Genomic DNA, 19321 nt, shown 5'->3' on the forward strand with positions numbered 1-19321 from the left:
TGCTACATAGTGTGCACTACATAGTGTGCAGTGGTGTTCTGAAATGAGGAGGCACTTTTTTTAATGAATCAATGTAAATTCATGTGCATTACTCTTAAAGTTGACACATCTTCCTTGTTAAATGAACATCACTTTACAGTACATCAAAAAAGAAAAAGAGAAACCAAATACAATTCTATTTTGTAATTTTACATTAATAATGTAATGTTTATCAAAACAAAGTCAATCTCATCAAGTTAGTGTTTTAAGCATTTCTACATTCATTCCAAAATAATAACTAAAGGCAATAATAATTTGAACAATATATTTTATTTGTGTATTGCGTTTTTTCTTTTTAATTGTCAACCTTATGGGATCAGATTCCCGCCAATAGTATTGCGGTCACGGATCAAAAAATAATACCACATGTATAACACATGTAAAAATATATAGCACAAACTTAAAAAAATAATGCAAAATGATCGGAATGGCAAAGAACATGGTCACGGATCAAAATATAATAAGCGTAAAACGAAAAATCAAAAGCACATTTAAAAAAATAACAAGCATGAATCAAAACTTTAAACACATTAAAAATGATATTGCACAAATCTTAAACTTGTGTTTATGCGTTCTTAAAAGTTGTTTTCTTTGCTTTTATTACTCTTTTCTTTCTGCTCTCTTTACATTTTCTGCTTATATTTTACTCTTTTGTGCGCTTGTGCAGTTTTTCTCTTTGCTCTTCTTTCTACGTTCTGCTCTTGCTTTTCCAAATGTTGCAGTTCGAGTTTCATGTAAATTAGGCTGGGCTTAAGCGCCACCATTGGTCCACTAGTTCTAGATTGACAGCTCCTCCTCTAGCCAATCAATCGAAGGGAGGGAGATGACATCACTTCAATGCGACTCATGGCTACTGATGCTCACACTCATACAGGAGAAGATAACAGTTTAATCTGAAACTTTACAAGGACTTTCAATCTGTAAAGTTATCTGAACTATGGACAAATAATTCCTCTTTTTGAGATACTCTTTTTATTGTGCAGTCTACTTATGATTGTTAATCTTTATGTTCATAATATATGGTATTTGGTGTTAAAATATTACTTGGCTCATGGTGCTAATATGCTAAGGCTACTGTAGCTAATATATTTCTTAATTGTTGTTAAACGATCATAGGTAAATTAATTCTAATGGTGCGTTCAAGTCTTCCTGGGAAGTTCGTATTTACGAGGTGGGAAATCGTGTGTACGACGGTAGGTGCGTTCAAGTCACTTTCGTCGGAGTATGATGGCGGTGTGCCTTCTCTAAATTAATTACACAAAATAACAACACTTCTGCTTCTAGAAAATGTAGAGCAAATAATGTACATTAGTTGTATGTTGCTTTTTTATGTTTTTTAATTAATGTATGAAGCTGTTGTAAACTTTATTGTTGCATATTACATTTTTATATTGTGATGCTATTGTATTTTTTGCTGGGAATCAGCTTACTTTGTTGTAAATAGAAAAGCCTGACAATTCAATGCTAAATACCTGTAATATTGTGGTATTTCGCCATGTTTCTGACTGACACGCCCCCAACTCGTACAGATCGGAGCTTAAAGAAAATTACGAGCTTCCCACTGGTATTTACGACATTGTGGTGGCATTCATGTCAGTTCTGCTCGTAAATACGATCTTTCCGACATGACTTGAACGCACCATAAGACTGAATGTATCATCTCTGCATTGACTACGATAGTGTTACAGAGAAGATAGTTACAGAAACCAGGTGGATTTGATATGCAGTGATTTATTCACACATTTATTGTGTTTAATTACATAACTACATAATTGCACAATACTATAAGATTAATGTTTTAAATAAAAACAAAATTACAGATACAGATATGTAGGTGGCGGAGAGTTCATTCAAACTTCTCGTTCAAATCAGGAATTCATTAATGAAACACTGCTGTGTTGCTCAGAGACGAGCGAAGCTGTTCTGCTGTGACTTTGTTTGATACTCCTTTCATTAAAATAGTGCAAAAACACATTCAAAATTAACTTATAGCTATATTGATTTATACAACAGCTCAATCAACATTTGCAATTGCTCTAATATTGGGGAAAACACTGATGTGAAGGCTATTGCTTAACTTTATAATTTTATAATCTCAGTGTTAAAATGTGATCAAATTCATAAACCAACACCCGTGTCAATGACATACTGTACATGGAAGACAAAATCTATAAATCTGTTTACAGGAAAACAATACATGACAAAATATGCACAGTTTACTATTACGAGCAACACACAATGATCTAAACCAGTGGTTCCCAAACTTTTCAGAGTACCCCCTGAGACACTTACCATCCTTCTGCGTACCCCCTCTCTTCCACTTAGATTGTAAATTTTCCATTAAGGGACAATATTTGCCCCCTAAATTGACTTTCTAGTGCAGTTTTTGATCTTTATGAATACCTTTACAACAATAATAATGTTTTAAATTAAAAAATGTTCAATAGAGAAATATGCAATGCTAAAAACGTGAAAAGTGATTATTTTAAACACTAAAACCGCCAGTAGATGGCGGTAAGCCACTGTCTTAATGCCTGAGTCATCGAGTCATTCATTCAAAGAAGCAAGTGGCTGTATTTATGAATGAATCATGACTTTCACGAACAATTCATTCAAAGTTGCAGATTCGTTCTCGAAGCACTGCTGTGTTGTAATCCTGCTGTTGTTTTCGTTGCAAAATAGAGCAAATACTGACAATACTGTGAAGAATAACACTTCATATTACCCCTTTGTTTGTTGAACTGTTGTGTGGATATTTGGATTTGCATTCTTGCTCATATAATATTATCAGCATTAAAAACAAGAACTCACAAAAGGTAGGCTATGTTTTGTATCAAGAGTTTGAATCTTAAATTGATATTTAAGCCCGTTTTGTGCCAGGCTATTGTTCTTCGTGCTAGTAAGTGCTAAATCTGCAGGTACAGAATGGCAGTATGTTGCGCGTTTTGCTCAGGCTGCAGACTCCCCACGCAACCTATACTGGCTATGCACCCATATGTGCGCTGCATGTGGAAATGGACTCTGTCAGATTTGACCGCAAAAGATATGGTATTTTGATTGGATGTCATATGGCATATTGTACCTGTTAGAAAATACATGATCAGTTTTAATGTTATTTTAATGTAGAGAATAATTAAATGAATGGCAAAATTCTGCATTTTGTTCGCGTAACGTTACCCCCTCTGTCACCTCACGTACCCCAGTTTGGGAACTACTGATCTAAACAATTGCCATGGCATATCTTACTTTAAATGTAATTCACAAGCAAATATATAAGCCTAATAAGGTAGGTTTCATATGTTATATTCTCTTGTGCAAAAGACAGGAATAAAAGAGACAACAAGCAAGCATATTATTATTAATATTATTGTATGAATACTAAAAATATCTAACAGTAACATAACAGGTATAGACGAGCCAGGCACACATAAGAGTGATGTTGTGAGGCTGCTGCATGGTGGACGCTGCGTTTCACGGTGCCAAGTCCAGTGATAGGTGCATTAAAGATTAATATAACAATGATAGATCGTCAGACAGGCACAACTGTGACAGGTTGTCGTTAGGATGGTAAATTTAACAATAAAAGATTGTCCAGGTAGAAGTAGCCTATATACCGGTGACAGGTCGAGTTGCAGGTACATATGTATGAAGGTACATATGTACATATGTTATAATGCATATATATACATTATAACAGTGTCCTGCAACAGAAAGAGTTTACCCCAGCTCGGAAATTGCCAGCTGTGATGGTTATCTTCTCCTGTATGAGTGTGAGCATCAGTAGCCATGAGTCGCATTGAAGTGATGTCATCTCCCTCCCTTCGATTGATTGGCTAGAGGAGGAGCTGTCAATCTAGAACTAGTGGACCAATGGTGGCGCTTAAGCCCAGCCTAATTTACATGAAACTCGAACTGCAACATTTGGAAAAGCAAGAGCAGAACGTAGAAAGAAGAGCAAAGAGAAAAACTGCACAAGCGCACAAAAGAGTAAAATATAAGCAGAAAATGTAAAGAGAGCAGAAAGAAAAGAGTAATAAAAGCAAGGAAAACAACTTTTAAGAACGCATAAACACAAGTTTAAGATTTGTGCAATATCATTTTTAATGTGTTTAAAGTTTTGATTCATGCTTGTTATTTTTTTAAATGTGCTTTTGATTTTTCGATTTACGCTTATTATATTTTGATCCGTGACCATGTTCTTTGCCATTCCGATCATTTTGCATTATTTTTTTAAGTTTGTGCTATATATTTTTACATGTGTTTTTAAATTTGTGATTCACGTTTATTATTTTTTGATCCGTGACTGCAATACAATTGGCGGGAATCTGACCCCATACAACCTAGGATATTTTGGATCATCAGTCATGCTCCTTAAACACCGTCTGTCACAGACACGAAGATGTATTTAAATTTCACCAAGCTGATTGCACTAAAAAAAAAACGCAATCATCATGCTTTCAGTCCATTTCAAGTTTGATTTTGACGTGACATAAAGCAGTGATATCTAACCGGGTGATCTGTTTACTTACTCTTCCCGTTGACGCCATTTGTTCATTCAAACTGATGTGCGGAACGTGCACGTCAACAAGAGGCGGGATTTATCGCACAAACCAATCATATCCAATCATAACCAGTTACATCCAATCATAGTGCGATGGACACATTGCCTTCTATCACGTGACTTTCCCCTATTCACTCTCAATTACCCCCCACAAAACCCACCGCACACCAGGGTCTAATGATTTTCTATGGTTTCCTATGAGAGCAAAGGGAGGCATGCCTCCTGCTGAAACTTTACCTGCGGGTGTCGCTGTTGGGCAGTGTTCCTTAAGAAATACGTGTGACTTGCGCTCTTTTTAATGTCATAATTTGTAATATTTGTGTTGTTTTATATGTAATATGGATTTCTATTTTCCTTGCCTACTCGGAGGAAATGCCCCTGCTACAAACCTATCTTTCATATCAAATGCAAAGTGTTTTACAAATTTTGTATGCAATGCAAAACTAGAATGCAACTATTAAAAGCTATTTAGACTTTTTATAGTAAAATAACAGATTTTGCACACACATACAAACGTATTGACTGAAACATTTATTGCAGAAAATGATGTTATTCAGGATTAAGGCATATGTCTTTCCTCATTTTCTTCATAGTTTATCACCCTGGTACAAGAACACTGCATTGACAGTGCAGATGAGCTTTTCTACATGACCTTGTTCAAAAAAGCACTCAACATATCAATGATGTTTGTAGGGAATAATGAAAGGAAACTATTCCTTTGTTGTTTCACAGGTTTCATTAATCCCTTTATGGCATGTATTAATTTCACAACCAAATATCATTATGGATTTACTATTTCCTTTGTATGTTTTATGCTTTAATCCACATCTGTATCTCTGTCACAGCTTTAGATTCTTTATTGTTTGATTGGCTTGAAAAGTCCTAGTTATAAACAGCATTATCATCACAGAAACTTTAAAGCCTGCTAAAGTTTCATTAAGTGGGACATTTCAGTCAGGTTATGAAGGTGATGTGAAAGGTGAAGAGCATGTATATGGTTCAAGTGACTTATCAGGGCTGATGCAAATCAGAGTCTGGCCAAGAACTGCCATAAAATTCAAATTTGGAAGTATCCTAATTACTTTTAGTACACTAGCACACACAAATAACCATGCAAAATTTTTCTGGGAAGCAAGCTGGAGGATAAATAGAAGGAACAAATACTGAGAATGGAATGCATTTACACTTCAGTTGTGAACATAGTTATTAAATAAAAAATAATTTTGTAGTAAACAAAAAAGATGTTAACGTACAAATTAAATAATATGGTCAAATTAAAAGAAAAATAATCCTTTCTTGATACAGAATACTACATGAACGTAACAAAAACTTAATGCAAAAGACATGGTTAAGCCACTGGAGTCTGGTCATATCCAAAGTATTACCTTAACTGCATATAAATAGCAAGAATAGGAAATGTCAAGTGCATGGAGTGTCACTAAGCCACAGTAATATTCTTCTTCAGTTTAAATATAATATAAATGTGTGTTGGTAAGCTGCACTCATTTGAAATTAGCATAGTCAGAGTAGATGTCAACAAAATCTTGCACAACTCTGTAGCAGAAGTCATATTGTTCCTGAGAAGACAAACGAAAATACATTGTATCATAATTCAATATAAATAATATAATACTATTTTCCATATTGTAATTTAATAGTGAAGCCATCAGATTTATAATTTCCATACTGTAATATATTAGTGAAACCAAGAGATCTATATGAATTATGAAAACATTCTTACCACAGTTTGGACCATATGTGGTCTCTGAGTGCGTAAACTCTTCACGGTCTGAAATACATCTAGTAACCCCTCGGCTTTGACCCGCTCTAAGATGTTACTGAGGGCAATGAATGTTCCGGTCCGACCGGCACCAGCACTGATGTCACATAAAATAATAAATACTTTTATGACAGGTTTCACAAACTTATGCAACAGTTTATAACAAAATAAATGTGTGTGTGTGTGTGGTCCTGGTAAACCCAACATTATGGGGACCAAATGTCTCTTAAGGATAGTAATACCAAAAATCTTTGACCTTGTGCGGACATTTTTTTTTCTTTTGGTCTCCATGAGGAAAATAACTTATAAATCATACTAAATTATGTTTTGTTTTTTAATGTAAAACTGCATAAAGTTTTCTGTGAGGGTTGTGTTTAGGGGAAGGGTTAGGGGATAGAATGTACCGTTTGTACAGTATAAAAATCAATATGGCTATAGAAAGTCCCCATAAAACATACAAACCCAAAGTGTGTGTGTGGTGGGGGCATTGTGTGTGAGGGAGATATAGAGAGTGTGTGTACCTGCAATGCACCACTATTGGGTTGTTTCCAGATTGCTGTTGTTGTTTTTGCACTGCAGCAATAATGTCAATCATTCCCTTTCCGTCTGACGGGATTCCAATCTCTGGCCAACCATGGAAGTGGAACTGTCTGACTAGTCGTGTCTGCTTCTCCTGCAAACAGCCCAATTTAGCCGCAACGTGGTCAACAATTTTAGCACAAAAAAGGAATCTCCTAAGTGAAGCGTATGATTGACCATAAAATGGACAAATTCACTGCATGTTTAACTCACTGATGCATATGACAGCAGCATGTCTCGAATGCTGAAAGTCTCACAAAGTGCGTCTCTCTTCAGCTCCAGTACATACTCTCCAAATGAAACGCTGCCCTCTGCTGGCCAGTAACGTACACACTTCTCCTGGAGTGAAAGTAGTTGGAAAGGAAGTGAATACTTGAATACTTCAGACTGGAAGTGTAACTGAACCATTTCTTTATGTTGACTGACATATAAATATAAAAAAGATAAATATAATTATAAACCCAAACTGTACCTGTTCTCTCTCTTTCAGCTCAGTCAGCATGACAATAGAGTGGCACTTCCTTTCCCATACCATGCGCCAGAAGTCTTGCACAGTGTGAGCCAAAGGTGCCTGAGTTGCTATAAAGTAATCCTTTTGCCTATAACCCTGCAACAGTAAAGCATAGTGTTATGGGTACGTTTGCCAGTGCTTTTTAATGATGTTAAATACATTTATTAAAATAAATATACAAAACAAGAATTGAACAAATAGCATGTTAAATGTGTTTTTTTTTTTATTATTATTATTATTATTATTATTCTAGGCCATTATTTGTATGTAGGATGAGATGTGGTCTTACAATAATAATAATAAATATAATTATAAATAAAATTATTATTACTATTATTTAATTCATTACTTGTGCCTGTGTATATGTGTTATTTTACTATTAAAAGTCGCTTTAAATAGATGCACACTAGTTTTGCAGTCCATACCAGATTTGTAACACATACTACTTTGCATTTGATATTGGTAATGCATAATAGGTTTGTAGTGCACATCATGTAATAATAATAATAATAATAATAATAATAATAATAAAAATTATGAAGTATATACTTACATCTATGAAAGATGCATTAATGTAGTCTGTGAATTCTTGCCCCCTTTTCATTGATAATATTACCCTGTTGAAGTCATCTGGCAACAAAAACAGGATAATGATTGAAAGAAAGAAAGAAAGAAAGAAAGAAAGAAAGAAAGAAAGAAAGAAAGAAAAAGAAAGAAAGAAAGAAAGAAAGAAAGAAAGAAAGAAAGAAAGAAAGAAAGAAAGAAAGAAAGAAAGAAAGAAAGAAAGAGCTAAAATGATAAATCTGTATATATTTTCTCACATGGGATGATCTGCAGTACTCTGTTCTTTCTCATGTTGGCAGGCAGATTACCGGTTCTCATGTTCTCCTTCATTATGCGGACATTAGTCAGTTTCTGAGGAGATTCCAAACAAGAACGCACTGTTATGTCAAAGCTATTCACTTTTGTCAATGTTCATAATAACTCATGAGATCTTGCTTAGCAAACCCTTTAACTGATGTGGTTCTTACTCTGAATTCTTCCTCCAGACCCACTCGGTCCATGTGTGTGTGTGTGTTGTGGAGTTTGTGGAGGTGGCCCTCCAAAGAAGCGATGTCTAACTCAGTGTCACCAAACAGGTAATGCTCCAAAAGTGCCTGGTAAATGAAAGAATACTGCATCTGTGGGCGAAAGAGAGAGAAATATCAGTGCCCAATCACTGCTGAAATGATGAGTCAAACACAGCAGAGGGGCTGCGGAAAGATCTTTACGTCTGTTTGAATGAGCTGACAGCGCTGCTTTCTTATTCTGGACACAAAGCCGAACACGTCCACCCTCCCTTCAGCGTGCATCATATCCATCATCGCGTCAATCACAACGAACGTCCCAGTCCTGCCGACCCCAGCACTACACAGAGAGAAAATGAGTCGTGAGATGTAAAGTAGGGCATGAAATGAAGGATAATGAGATAATGTAGTCAAAACTGCAGGGTCTTTTCATTTGTATTAATATCTAATTATCTCAGTTCAATTAAATGTGGAATCAGTTTTAAAATGCTATGAACATTGCAGGTTCTTGCTGTATAGTGAATTAGACCTGAAAAAGTTACAATTTTTCATTTCACTGCAAAAAGGGCCTTTTCACACATTAACCAGTGGGAAAATCTGTTGCTTTGGCTGAGGTGTTAACAATCCCACATGATGGGGCTGTTTAACAGCTGAGCCTCAAGACATCTGTGTTGGTGGTTGTTTCTACATACTTTGCATTTCAGACTGTTTGTTATAGTTGAAATGTTCAGGGTTTCAAATGTGTTTTGGCCAAAAATAAATAGTTGTTTTGATTTGGCAAGAACTTTGGCAGGAGCTGCTGTTTGTGTGTGGTGCTCTGAGGTCTGTTTGTATGAAATCTAGGGTATGTAAAAACATACGTTGACAGACAGGTAAGACATTGTATTTTTTCATTCAGACCGAATATACAGATTGGATGAACATCTTATGGTCCTACGCCTTCCACAGAAGATATATATTTATAAAAATACATTTAGACCTTTTAACATAATGATAATGAGACTTTCAACCAGTATAACAAAAAATGTCTCTGTAGAGAATCACCTATTGCACCTTTAACAGCAGAATTTCTGGTGGAAAAACTACATTACCCATGATTCTGCAAAAAAAGTCCCATGAACGACTGCAAATGATGTATGATGATGATTCTGCTGAAATATGTTTATATACATATATATTCAACAACTTTAAATTAATAATTTTATTTTTAAATGAAATTATAGGTGTGCGTGTTCGACTTAAAGTGGCGTTGCGCCAACTGATTGTGTATGACATCAAAGTACCACAAGAGCGAATAGTGAGCAGACGCTCGGTGTGTTTTCAGTTTTGCCCTCATTAAAGGGTTAGTTCACCCAAAAATGAAAATTCTGTCATTTATTACTCACCGTTCCACACCCGTAAGACCTTCGTTCATCTTCGGAACACAAATTAAGATATTTTAGTTGAAATCCGATGGCTCCGTGAGGCCTCCATAGGGAGCAATGTCACTTCCTCTGTCAAGATCCACAAAGACACTAAAAACATATTTAAATCAGTTCATGGGAGTACAGTGGTTCAATATTAATATTATAAAGCGACAAGAATATTTTTGGAGCGCCAAAAAACAAAATAACAACTTATTTACTGATGGCCGATTTCAAAACACTGCTTCAGGAAGATTTGGAGCACAAATGAATCAGTGTATCGAATCTGCTGTTCGGAACACCAATTTCAGCCGTTGGTGTGAATCTGAATCATGATTCGACACACTGATTAATTTGTGCTCCGATGCTTCATGAAGCAGTGTTTTGAAATCGGCCATCAGTAAATAAGTTGTTATTTTGTTTTGTTTTTTGGCACACCAAAAATATCCTCAACACTTTATAATATTAATATTGAACCACTGTACTCACATGAACCGATTTAAATATGTTTTTAGTACATTAATGGATCTTGAGAGAGGAAGTGTCATTACTCCCTATGGAGGCCTCTCGGAGCCATCAGATTTCAACTAAAATATTTTAATTTGTGTTCCGAAGATTAACAAAGGTTTTACGGGTGTGGAATGGCATAAGGGTAAGTAATAAATGACAGAATTTTCATTTTTGGGTGAACTAACCCTTTAAAGCCATTTAGTTCACCGGCTTATATCTTTGTCTTTTTGTTGGATTTTTAAATACTTTTTTGCTTCAAATCAAATTTTGTAATGTTCTGATTCACATTGCAGCTGGTTGGTTTTGTTCATGGTTTAAAATGCTTTAACAAAGACTTTTTAAAGTCCATATGGGAAAAATAGCACTGAAAAAGTGGGGACTTTTCTTAAGTCTTTAGGCGTATATGTTAAGAATAGCCCAAAGTCTTACCTGCAGTGCACTATGATTGGTCCAGCATGGGCAGGGTTGACAGTCTTGACTTTCTTGAGGAACTTTAGCATGCCAATAGGGGAGAGGGGTACACCAAAATCAGGCCAGCTGGTGAAATGCAGCTGAGTGACCAACCTCGGAGGTCTGCAGCCATCAGCAGCATGCTGCAAAATCACAACAGCTTGCCAGTCAGTTGTGGCCTTACTGATTCCACAAGAGTGATGTGGACTATTTTCTGGACTACTTAATGGCATGTCTAGAGAATTTGTGCACTAGTATATGAGTATATTATACAGAGCATTTGAACAATGATGCTAGATGCTGTAGTGTTTCTGAGGGAAATGGCCACTCACATGCTGCACACAGAACTTCCTGATTGTATAGTCCACCAACACTGTGACATCTTCCATTGCCACCCTCACACAGCCATAGATCCAGCAGCCCTGCTCAGGCCAGTACTGATAGCATTTTTCCTGCATTTCACACATACACATCACAGATTTTAATTTTACTAATACTTTGTTTGATCAAATACTTGATTATTGCAAAATATTGGGCTTGTTTTGAAATTTATAATATATATATATATATATATATATATATATATATATATATATATATATATATATATATATATATATATATATATATATACACACTCTCCATTTATATATATATATTCTCCTTTTTATATGAGTTTTTGAATAAGGCCAAGATCTTCTGTGCTACTTCACATGTTAAACTCTCATAAAGTCTGTCTGGTGTGACTTTGTGATATCTTATCTTACCTCTTTTCTCTCTCTTGTGTTGGTCAACATGACTATAGTGGTAGATTTCTGCTCCCAAACCATTCTCCAGAAATCTCCTACTGTCTCTGGTTTTGGGCCTGAGAATAAGATATTGAAATTCAAAAGGGAGATAAAGCAAAGGTCATTAAATGTGAGAGGGATTACATTTAATTGATTAAATTACCTGGTAATTTTTGGTAATTTACAACTGAGAAGAGGGAAATTGCATACCTTGAGCTGCAATAAATTTGTTTTTTTCTCTGTAGCCCTATAGGAACAGTAAATTAATTAAACATGAGCCTCAAAACAAAAAACTAAAATATTTTAGTATACTGTAGGTCAAGATATAAGGTCATATAGGCATAATAGAAATATTTGATATACTAAAATTAGATCACAGGTGCCAGTAATTGAAATAGGACCTACAATATTATTTCAAAAGCACTGAGAAAGTACTCACATCTATATATGAGGCATTTATGTAATCTGAGCCCATATATCCATCTATATGTGAAAGCAGCACTCTTGAGTGGTCATCTGTGAAGGAAATATACAAAAGTGTTTTATTAAACTCTAGGACCAATATCCTCCATCTAAATCCTAACAGATACTATTGTATTGTGTTGCTATTAAAAATTATACCAGACTTGACACAAAACAAGCTCTTCCACAGTGTTTGAAAAGTTTTCAAGTGTGTCTATGAAAGAGTGAGGAACATTTACAGGGTAGAATATTGGGATATCTGTTCTTTTCTCTGTTCTCCTCTCTGCTTGCCTCTTCAAAGGTACCACAGCCAAAACCGCAAGGCAAAGACTGTAAAAGAGAAGCAGCAGACAAAAAGAAACAATACGTGAGTATAAGGAAACAATATCGAGTGAGAGTTTGTGTGTGTCTAAGATCTTACATTAAATTCCTCTCTGAACAGTTTGCCATCATCTGCCATGCGTAGGCGAAACTCTTCCTCCAGGGAGTCCAGCGGGATGGGGAAATAGCGCTTTGATGGAGAGGGGGATCTGGGGAGGAGCACCACCGTTTGTTCTGACAGAGAGAGAAGAAGAAAAATATACAGTGTCAAAGAGATATATTCTCTTACTGTTACTGTTTTATATCTCTCAAAGCAAACGGCAAGTTCTAAAAATGTTGTTCTAAAAATATAGACTTAATACACAAAGACAGACAAATCAACACTTACCTTGATCTTCCAGAAAACCATTTGGCAACTTCTTGTCAACCGAGGCGACAAGATCCTTCCTTTGCTCTCTAAACCTGAGACATTTTGAAGTAAGACATTTACAGAGAGATAAAACAAAAAATTTTAAATGACTGAAAGTTCACAATACACACCAAAATCTAAAGTTCTTTCTCATGGGAGATTGTTTAGTTCTCTGATTCCTCAGAGCAGCTGAGAGAGAATGACTCACTAACACACCATCACAACTGCTTTCACATTCACTACACATGCAGCTGCTGCTGGAGCAACTCGGCAGGGTCATAAACACACACACACACACACACACACACACACGCACTTAAAAGTTGAAAAGACAGCGCTGAAAAGACAGCGACAACTACAATTAAGCCATGTGTAGGCTGATTCCCTCAAAAAGTGTAAACACTGTATGTACTGGCTGTATGGTTCTATCTTTCAAAACATTGCTCTGTTTGTTTGATCTCAACCAATGATGTGAGTTTGGGGCGGAACTATCTGTTGGACCAACCAGTGGCAGACAGGGGAGGTGTCAGGAAACCTGTGTGAAAATTGGTCATTATTTTTGCAATTCCGTTTAGAGACCCAGAAAGTATACACTTCACTTTTAACAAATAGTGTGAGTTATATCAAATAATAATGTATTATAAATAGTATATTTGAGTATTTCACTTCTAGGAAATGTTACAGGACTAATATGTATTGTACATTTATGCTCTTGGCAAAAGAATCTAACAAAATATTTTAAGATTGAGGGTATTAAAGTATTTGCACAAGTATTATGTAATCAAAAATATAGTGAAATATTATTACAATTTAAAATAACTGCTTTGAATTTTCATATATTTTAAAATTTCCTTTATTCCTGTGATCAATTCTCAGCAGCCATTACTCAAGTCTTCAGTGTCACATGATCCTTCAGAAATAATCCTGCAGATTCATTGCTCAAGAATCATTTCTTATTATCAATGTTGAGAACAATTGTGCTGCTTAATATTTTTGTGGAAACCGTGATGCATTTTTTTCAGAATTCTTTAGTTCAATAGAATACCATATATTGTAAATAGGAATATTTTTTAAAGGTGCCCAAGAATGCTTTTTCACAAGATGTAATATAAGTCTAAGGTGTCTCCTGAATGTGTCTGTGAAGTTTCAACTTAAAATACCCCATAGTTTTTTTTAAATTAATTTTTTTAACTGCCTATTTTGGGGCATCATTAACAATGCACTGATTTACACTCGGCGCCGCCCCCTTAAATCGCGAGCTCCCTGCCACATGAGCTGTCGACTATATTACAGGGCATTTACAAAGTTCACACAGCTAATATAACCCTCAAATGGATCTTTACAAGATGTTCGTCATGCACGCTGTATGCATGCTTCGAATTATGTGAGTAAAGTATTTATTTGGATGTTAAAGTTTTATTCTGAGTGAATTTGAGGCTGTCCTCTGTGGCTAACAGCTAATGCTACACTGCTGGAGAGATTTATAAAGAATTAAGTTGTGTTTATGAATTATACAGACTGGAAGTGTTTAAAAAATGAAAATAGCAATGGCTCTCTTGTCTCCGTGAATACAGTAATAACCGATGGTAACTTTAACCACATTTAACAGTACATTAGCAACATGCTAACAAAACATTTAGAAAGACAATTTACAAATATCAGTAAAAATATCATGCTATCATGGATTATGTTAGTTATTATTGCTCCATCTACCATTTTTCGCTGTTGTTCTTGCTTGCTTACCTAGTCTGTTGATTCAGCTGTGTGTAGCTCCAGAAGTTAACTGGCTGCCGTTGTCTAATGCCTTTCATAATGTTGGGAACATCATGGGCTGGCATTATGCAAATATTGGGGGCGTACACCCCAACTGTTACGTAACAGTCGTGTTATGTTGAGATTCGCCTGTTCTTCGGAGGTCGTTTAAACAAATGAGATTTATATAAGAAGGAGGAAACAATGGGGTTTGAGACTCACTGTATGTCTTTTTCATTTACTGAACTCTTGTTATTCAACTATGCTAAGATAAATTCAATTTTTTAATCTAGGGCACCTTTAACATTATAAATGTCTTTACTGTCACTTTTAAATGGAATTTAATGGGTCCTTGCTTATTAATTTCCTACAAACTTTTGAACAGTAGTGTATACTACAGGATAGATTTGAAACTATGCAATGTAGAGATGTAGAAAAGACAGAGAGGAAATTAATCTTTAAGAGTTATGATTAACATTATATTTAAAAATGGTGAGTTGCTCCACCATTGAGTGTTAAGGATAATGAGATTTTCATGTAGAGAGAACAGGTGCCTACAAACAGGTATTTATGCTAGCTGGTGTGAGAGGTTTAATGAAGGACTTGTAGCAGGGGGTTTTGCTATTGGCAACACTGTAGGCCAGACTACAAAAGACTAGATCTGGGTACAATAGGGGTCAAGAAAAGAGCTGTTCACTCATATATATTTCATTGTATCTATGCACTGTATAATGTATTCAAAAAGAATGTTTTGGGGATGTGTATTTTCTCACCTCAGAATGTAGGCGATGAGAAGAAGAAAGATGACGAGAAGGAGAGAGGTGACAAGGCCTGAGGCTAAGACATGTGAGCCCTGAGGTGCTGGAGACTCTGAACAAAGAGAAAGAAAGACAACTGAGTGAGGTAAGATTCTCCACAGGCTTTATAGAGGAAATCGGCAGACTTGTTTTTTAAGAAGGAAAAGCCACAGAATTCAACAGAATGGATTTAAACTATATAAAATGTGTCAAAAATGCACTCTAATTGGCAGCTGAAATCATCTTCATATTTTAAAATGTGAAAATTTCCAATTCCAAGCATTCCAGTTCTGTGGGTACAGGTTACGAGTGAAACCGTTTTTAAATTATTTTGACTTAAAAAAAAACCAAAAAAAAAACATCTGGAGATGATATACCTGTGGTCAGGTTTCCATGAGAGGAACTGTTTGAAATGATAGCTGCTGAAACTAGAAACAGGACCATCATGGCTACACATAAAGAGAGAAAACAACAAACAATCACATATTTGAGAGTATCCAGATAGCAGATAAAAAAAAAAACTGGCAATTGACTTCAGTTGAAAAGATATATTTTTACTAAGATTACAAAATGTCATTTGAAAATGTACATTTCAGAACAAATGATTTTGAGAGAATTCTGCAGAGCTGAGATAATCTCAAATGTACAAAAAGCTTCACAAGAGATTCAATTAACCTATATTAAAACCATAAATCTTCTTCTCATGCATTCAGTGAGAATCTTCCCTCTACATGAGCAAATCTAAAATTAATTTCAATTAATGGTCCAGAGAGTAATGGCCTCTAGAGATACTGTACCATCTACCGCACACAACCAGCAGCAACTGAGAAACTGAAAGTAGGACAAGGCTTTTTACCCTAGATATGATCACACTTTTATATGCTGTCAAATAGATTAATTGTGATTAATCACATCTAACATAAAAGTTTGCAAATATATATTATACATACATACACACATATATACTGTATGTATGTATATATATATATATATATATATATATATATATATATATATAAATATATATATAAATATATATAAATATATATATATATATATATATATATATATATATATATATATATATATATATATATATATATATATATATATATATATATACAAACTTTTTTGTTAGATGGGATTAATCAATTTGATAGCACTATTAGAAATGCATCTCGCAAATGTTAATTTCTGTAATGTGATGTATATATAGTGGGGTTCAAAAGATAACACTGAAAATATAATTTGTAAAAATGTACAAAAAAATTCATAATGACAAATGAATATGAAATGCTTTAGATTCTGCTCTATTTCTAGGTCACTGATCAAATTTGTGACCATGATCATGTAAACTTAGTATAGGAGGTCAGAAGTTAATTTACACTTTTGGACCCCACTATATTTTTAAAGGTGCCCTAGAACTTTTTTTTAAAAGATGTAATATAAGTCTAAGGTGTCCCCTGAATGTGTCTGTGAAGTTTCAGCTCAAAATACCCCATAGATTTTTTTTTATTCATTTTTTTAACTGCCTATTTTGGGGCATAATTAGAAATGAACCAATTCAGGGTGTGTGGCCCTTTAAATCTGGTGCTCCATGCCCCAAGAGCTCTTAAACAACATAAAAAAAAGTTCAAACAGCTAATATAACCCTCAAAATGGATCTTTACAAAGTGTTCGTCATGCAGCATGTCTAATCGCGTAAGTACAGTGTTTATTTGGTTGTTTACATTGATTCTGAATGAATTTGAGGCTATGCTCCGTGGCTAACGGCTAATGTTGGAGAGATTTATAAAAAATGAAGTTGTGTTTATGAATTATACAGACTGCAAGTGTTTAAAAATGAAAATAGTGACGGCTCTTGTCTCCGTGAATACAGTAATAAACTATGGTAACTTTAACCACATTTAACAGTACATTAGCAACATGCTAACGAAACATTTAGAAAGACAATTTACAAATATCACTAAAAATATCATGTTATCATGAATCATGTCAGTTATTATTGCTCCATCTGCCATTTTTTGCTATTGTCCTTGCTTGCTTACCTAGTCTGATGATTCAGCTGTGCACAGATCCAGACGTTACTGCCTGCCCTTGTCTAATGCCTTTCATAATGTTGGGAACATGGGCTGGCATATGCAAATATTGGGGGCGTTCATATTAATGATCCCGACTGTTACGTAACAGTCAGTGTTATGTTGAGATTCGCCTGTTCTTCGGAGGTCTTTTAAACAAATAAGATTTATATAAGAAGGAGGAAACAATGGAGTTTGAGACTCACTGTATGTCATTTCCATGTACTGAACTCTTGTTATTCAACTATGCCGAGGTAAATTCAATTTTTGAATCTAGGGCACCTTTAAATGTATATTCCCAAATGAATAAGACAAATAAAATTGTCTCAGAATAATATTTGAAATATGTGTGATAAATATGTGTGATTAGATTTTTTCCCCCACTTTTAAGGGGGTAGAGATAAAACAACTCTGCATTTATAGATGTCCAGCCTGTGAGAAATCACTCCAGACAGCAAACCTGTCACATAACCTGTATGCCTGATCCCCTGTGACATTTTCAGAGAGATTTCAGATATTAATCCTTTCAGAAGCTGGAGTAGAAAATCTACCTGCCACCAAACATCTATAAACTCTGTCTATAGAGATTAGACAAGACGAGATGAAGGATTAATGCAGCCTTACACAAAAGTGTACTCACAAATGTGAAATATGTCTCACACCAAGGCAATGTCTCAGTCCATAGCTTTCAAGAGAGGAGACATTAATTATTATGATACTTTTCCAGAAGGTCTCCAGGAGTCATGATATCTGAGAGGGCACTTCTGTCCTTCAATAATGTATGAGTTCAGGTTTTTTCATTGTTCTCTCTGGGTGGACTATCCTTAGATAGCCACTGCCTGCAAAGAACAAGACATAAGGTTACATTAGAAATGGGGAATTGTCCTCATAAAATGTGTACAACATGCAGAGGAAGTTGTGCATGGAGGGAGAGAGAAATCAAAAGATCTACTTTAAATCTGCCCTCTAGCATTGTGTCAGTTGATTTGTCACACCGAAATCCCTTTGAGAAGATCTGCTTCTACTAAAAACAATGTTTTTGTAGTCAATCATGGAAAACCTTATCCATACCTTTATCATTTACCTTTAGAATATTATTCCTAGTCTAATGTATTGCTTTTAACCAGTGATGCTGTAACTCCAGTCATGCAGCAGCTGTAAATAACCATTTCATACATATTCAAACCACACAAAACCTCAAGGATGAGAAGGGGCCCACCCATAAGAATTTTAGCAACAACACTGGTGATAATATACTGTGTAAAACTGGGTCAGTCACTGTTGGTCATCTCAGGACCCTGACCAGATCACATGAAAGCAAATCAAATCAGGAATGTTGTCAGTCAAAACCAAGTGACGGTTACTAAGGGTCTAGCTTCACTAAAAGCCAACGTTATTTTTACATGTACCATTATTGTGACTCATGACAGTGTCTAGCCATTCATTACATGCGAACGTTAAATTAAGGTTAATTTAGTATATGTCTAATTACAGTCAATACTTTATCTTATCCATTAAAGGTGCAAAAGAGGATGTTTTTTTTTTATATGTTTTTGCAATATTACTTGAAACTGTCTTTACTAACTGATAAAAAACTATTTGTTAGGTGCACTGAAAGGAATAATATTAATATACATCATATGTGCACGAGGTAGGGCCTTAAAAACATCAGGCCCTCTGGCTTCTCAATCACTGCCATGACGTTCCTTGTGAGAGACGAGCGCGCTCCAGTAACTTTCCACACTCCACAGGCGCCGCATGGAATGTTTTTGTCAGATTTTTACTGCATAATCTATTTACTGCAGATTATGAGT

The 19321-nt window shown here is 35.2% G+C and overlaps 1 protein-coding gene across 2 annotated transcripts; it reads right to left on the reverse strand.

The window, feature by feature from the left end:
• Positions 1–5176: 5176 nt before the first annotated feature.
• ptpreb (protein tyrosine phosphatase receptor type Eb) lies at positions 5177–18231 on the reverse strand. 2 transcript variants are annotated; one of them, XM_067367024.1, is made up of 20 exons: positions 18148–18231; positions 15807–15878; positions 15406–15502; positions 12860–12933; positions 12572–12705; positions 12390–12480; positions 12128–12204; positions 11899–11935; positions 11668–11765; positions 11233–11352; positions 10880–11043; positions 8742–8877; positions 8502–8651; positions 8292–8385; positions 8024–8100; positions 7432–7566; positions 7173–7298; positions 6902–7053; positions 6342–6477; positions 5177–6177 (listed from the first exon to the last, which is right to left on the reverse strand). In XM_067367024.1, exons 2-20 carry the CDS (start codon positions 15874–15876, stop codon positions 6103–6105), a joined length of 2043 nt encoding a protein of 680 aa, XP_067223125.1. In that variant the 5' UTR covers positions 15877–15878; positions 18148–18231; the 3' UTR covers positions 5177–6102. The 2 variants fall into 2 exon arrangements, with proteins under 2 accessions (XP_067223125.1, XP_067223124.1); XM_067367023.1 differs by lacking the exons at positions 15406–15502; positions 15807–15878; positions 18148–18231 and adding an exon at positions 13012–13240.
• Between the last annotated feature and the right edge of the window lie 1090 nt (positions 18232–19321).

This window comes from Chanodichthys erythropterus, chromosome 18, assembly GCF_024489055.1.
Source record: "Chanodichthys erythropterus isolate Z2021 chromosome 18, ASM2448905v1, whole genome shotgun sequence".
NCBI lineage: Eukaryota > Metazoa > Chordata > Actinopteri > Cypriniformes > Xenocyprididae > Chanodichthys > Chanodichthys erythropterus.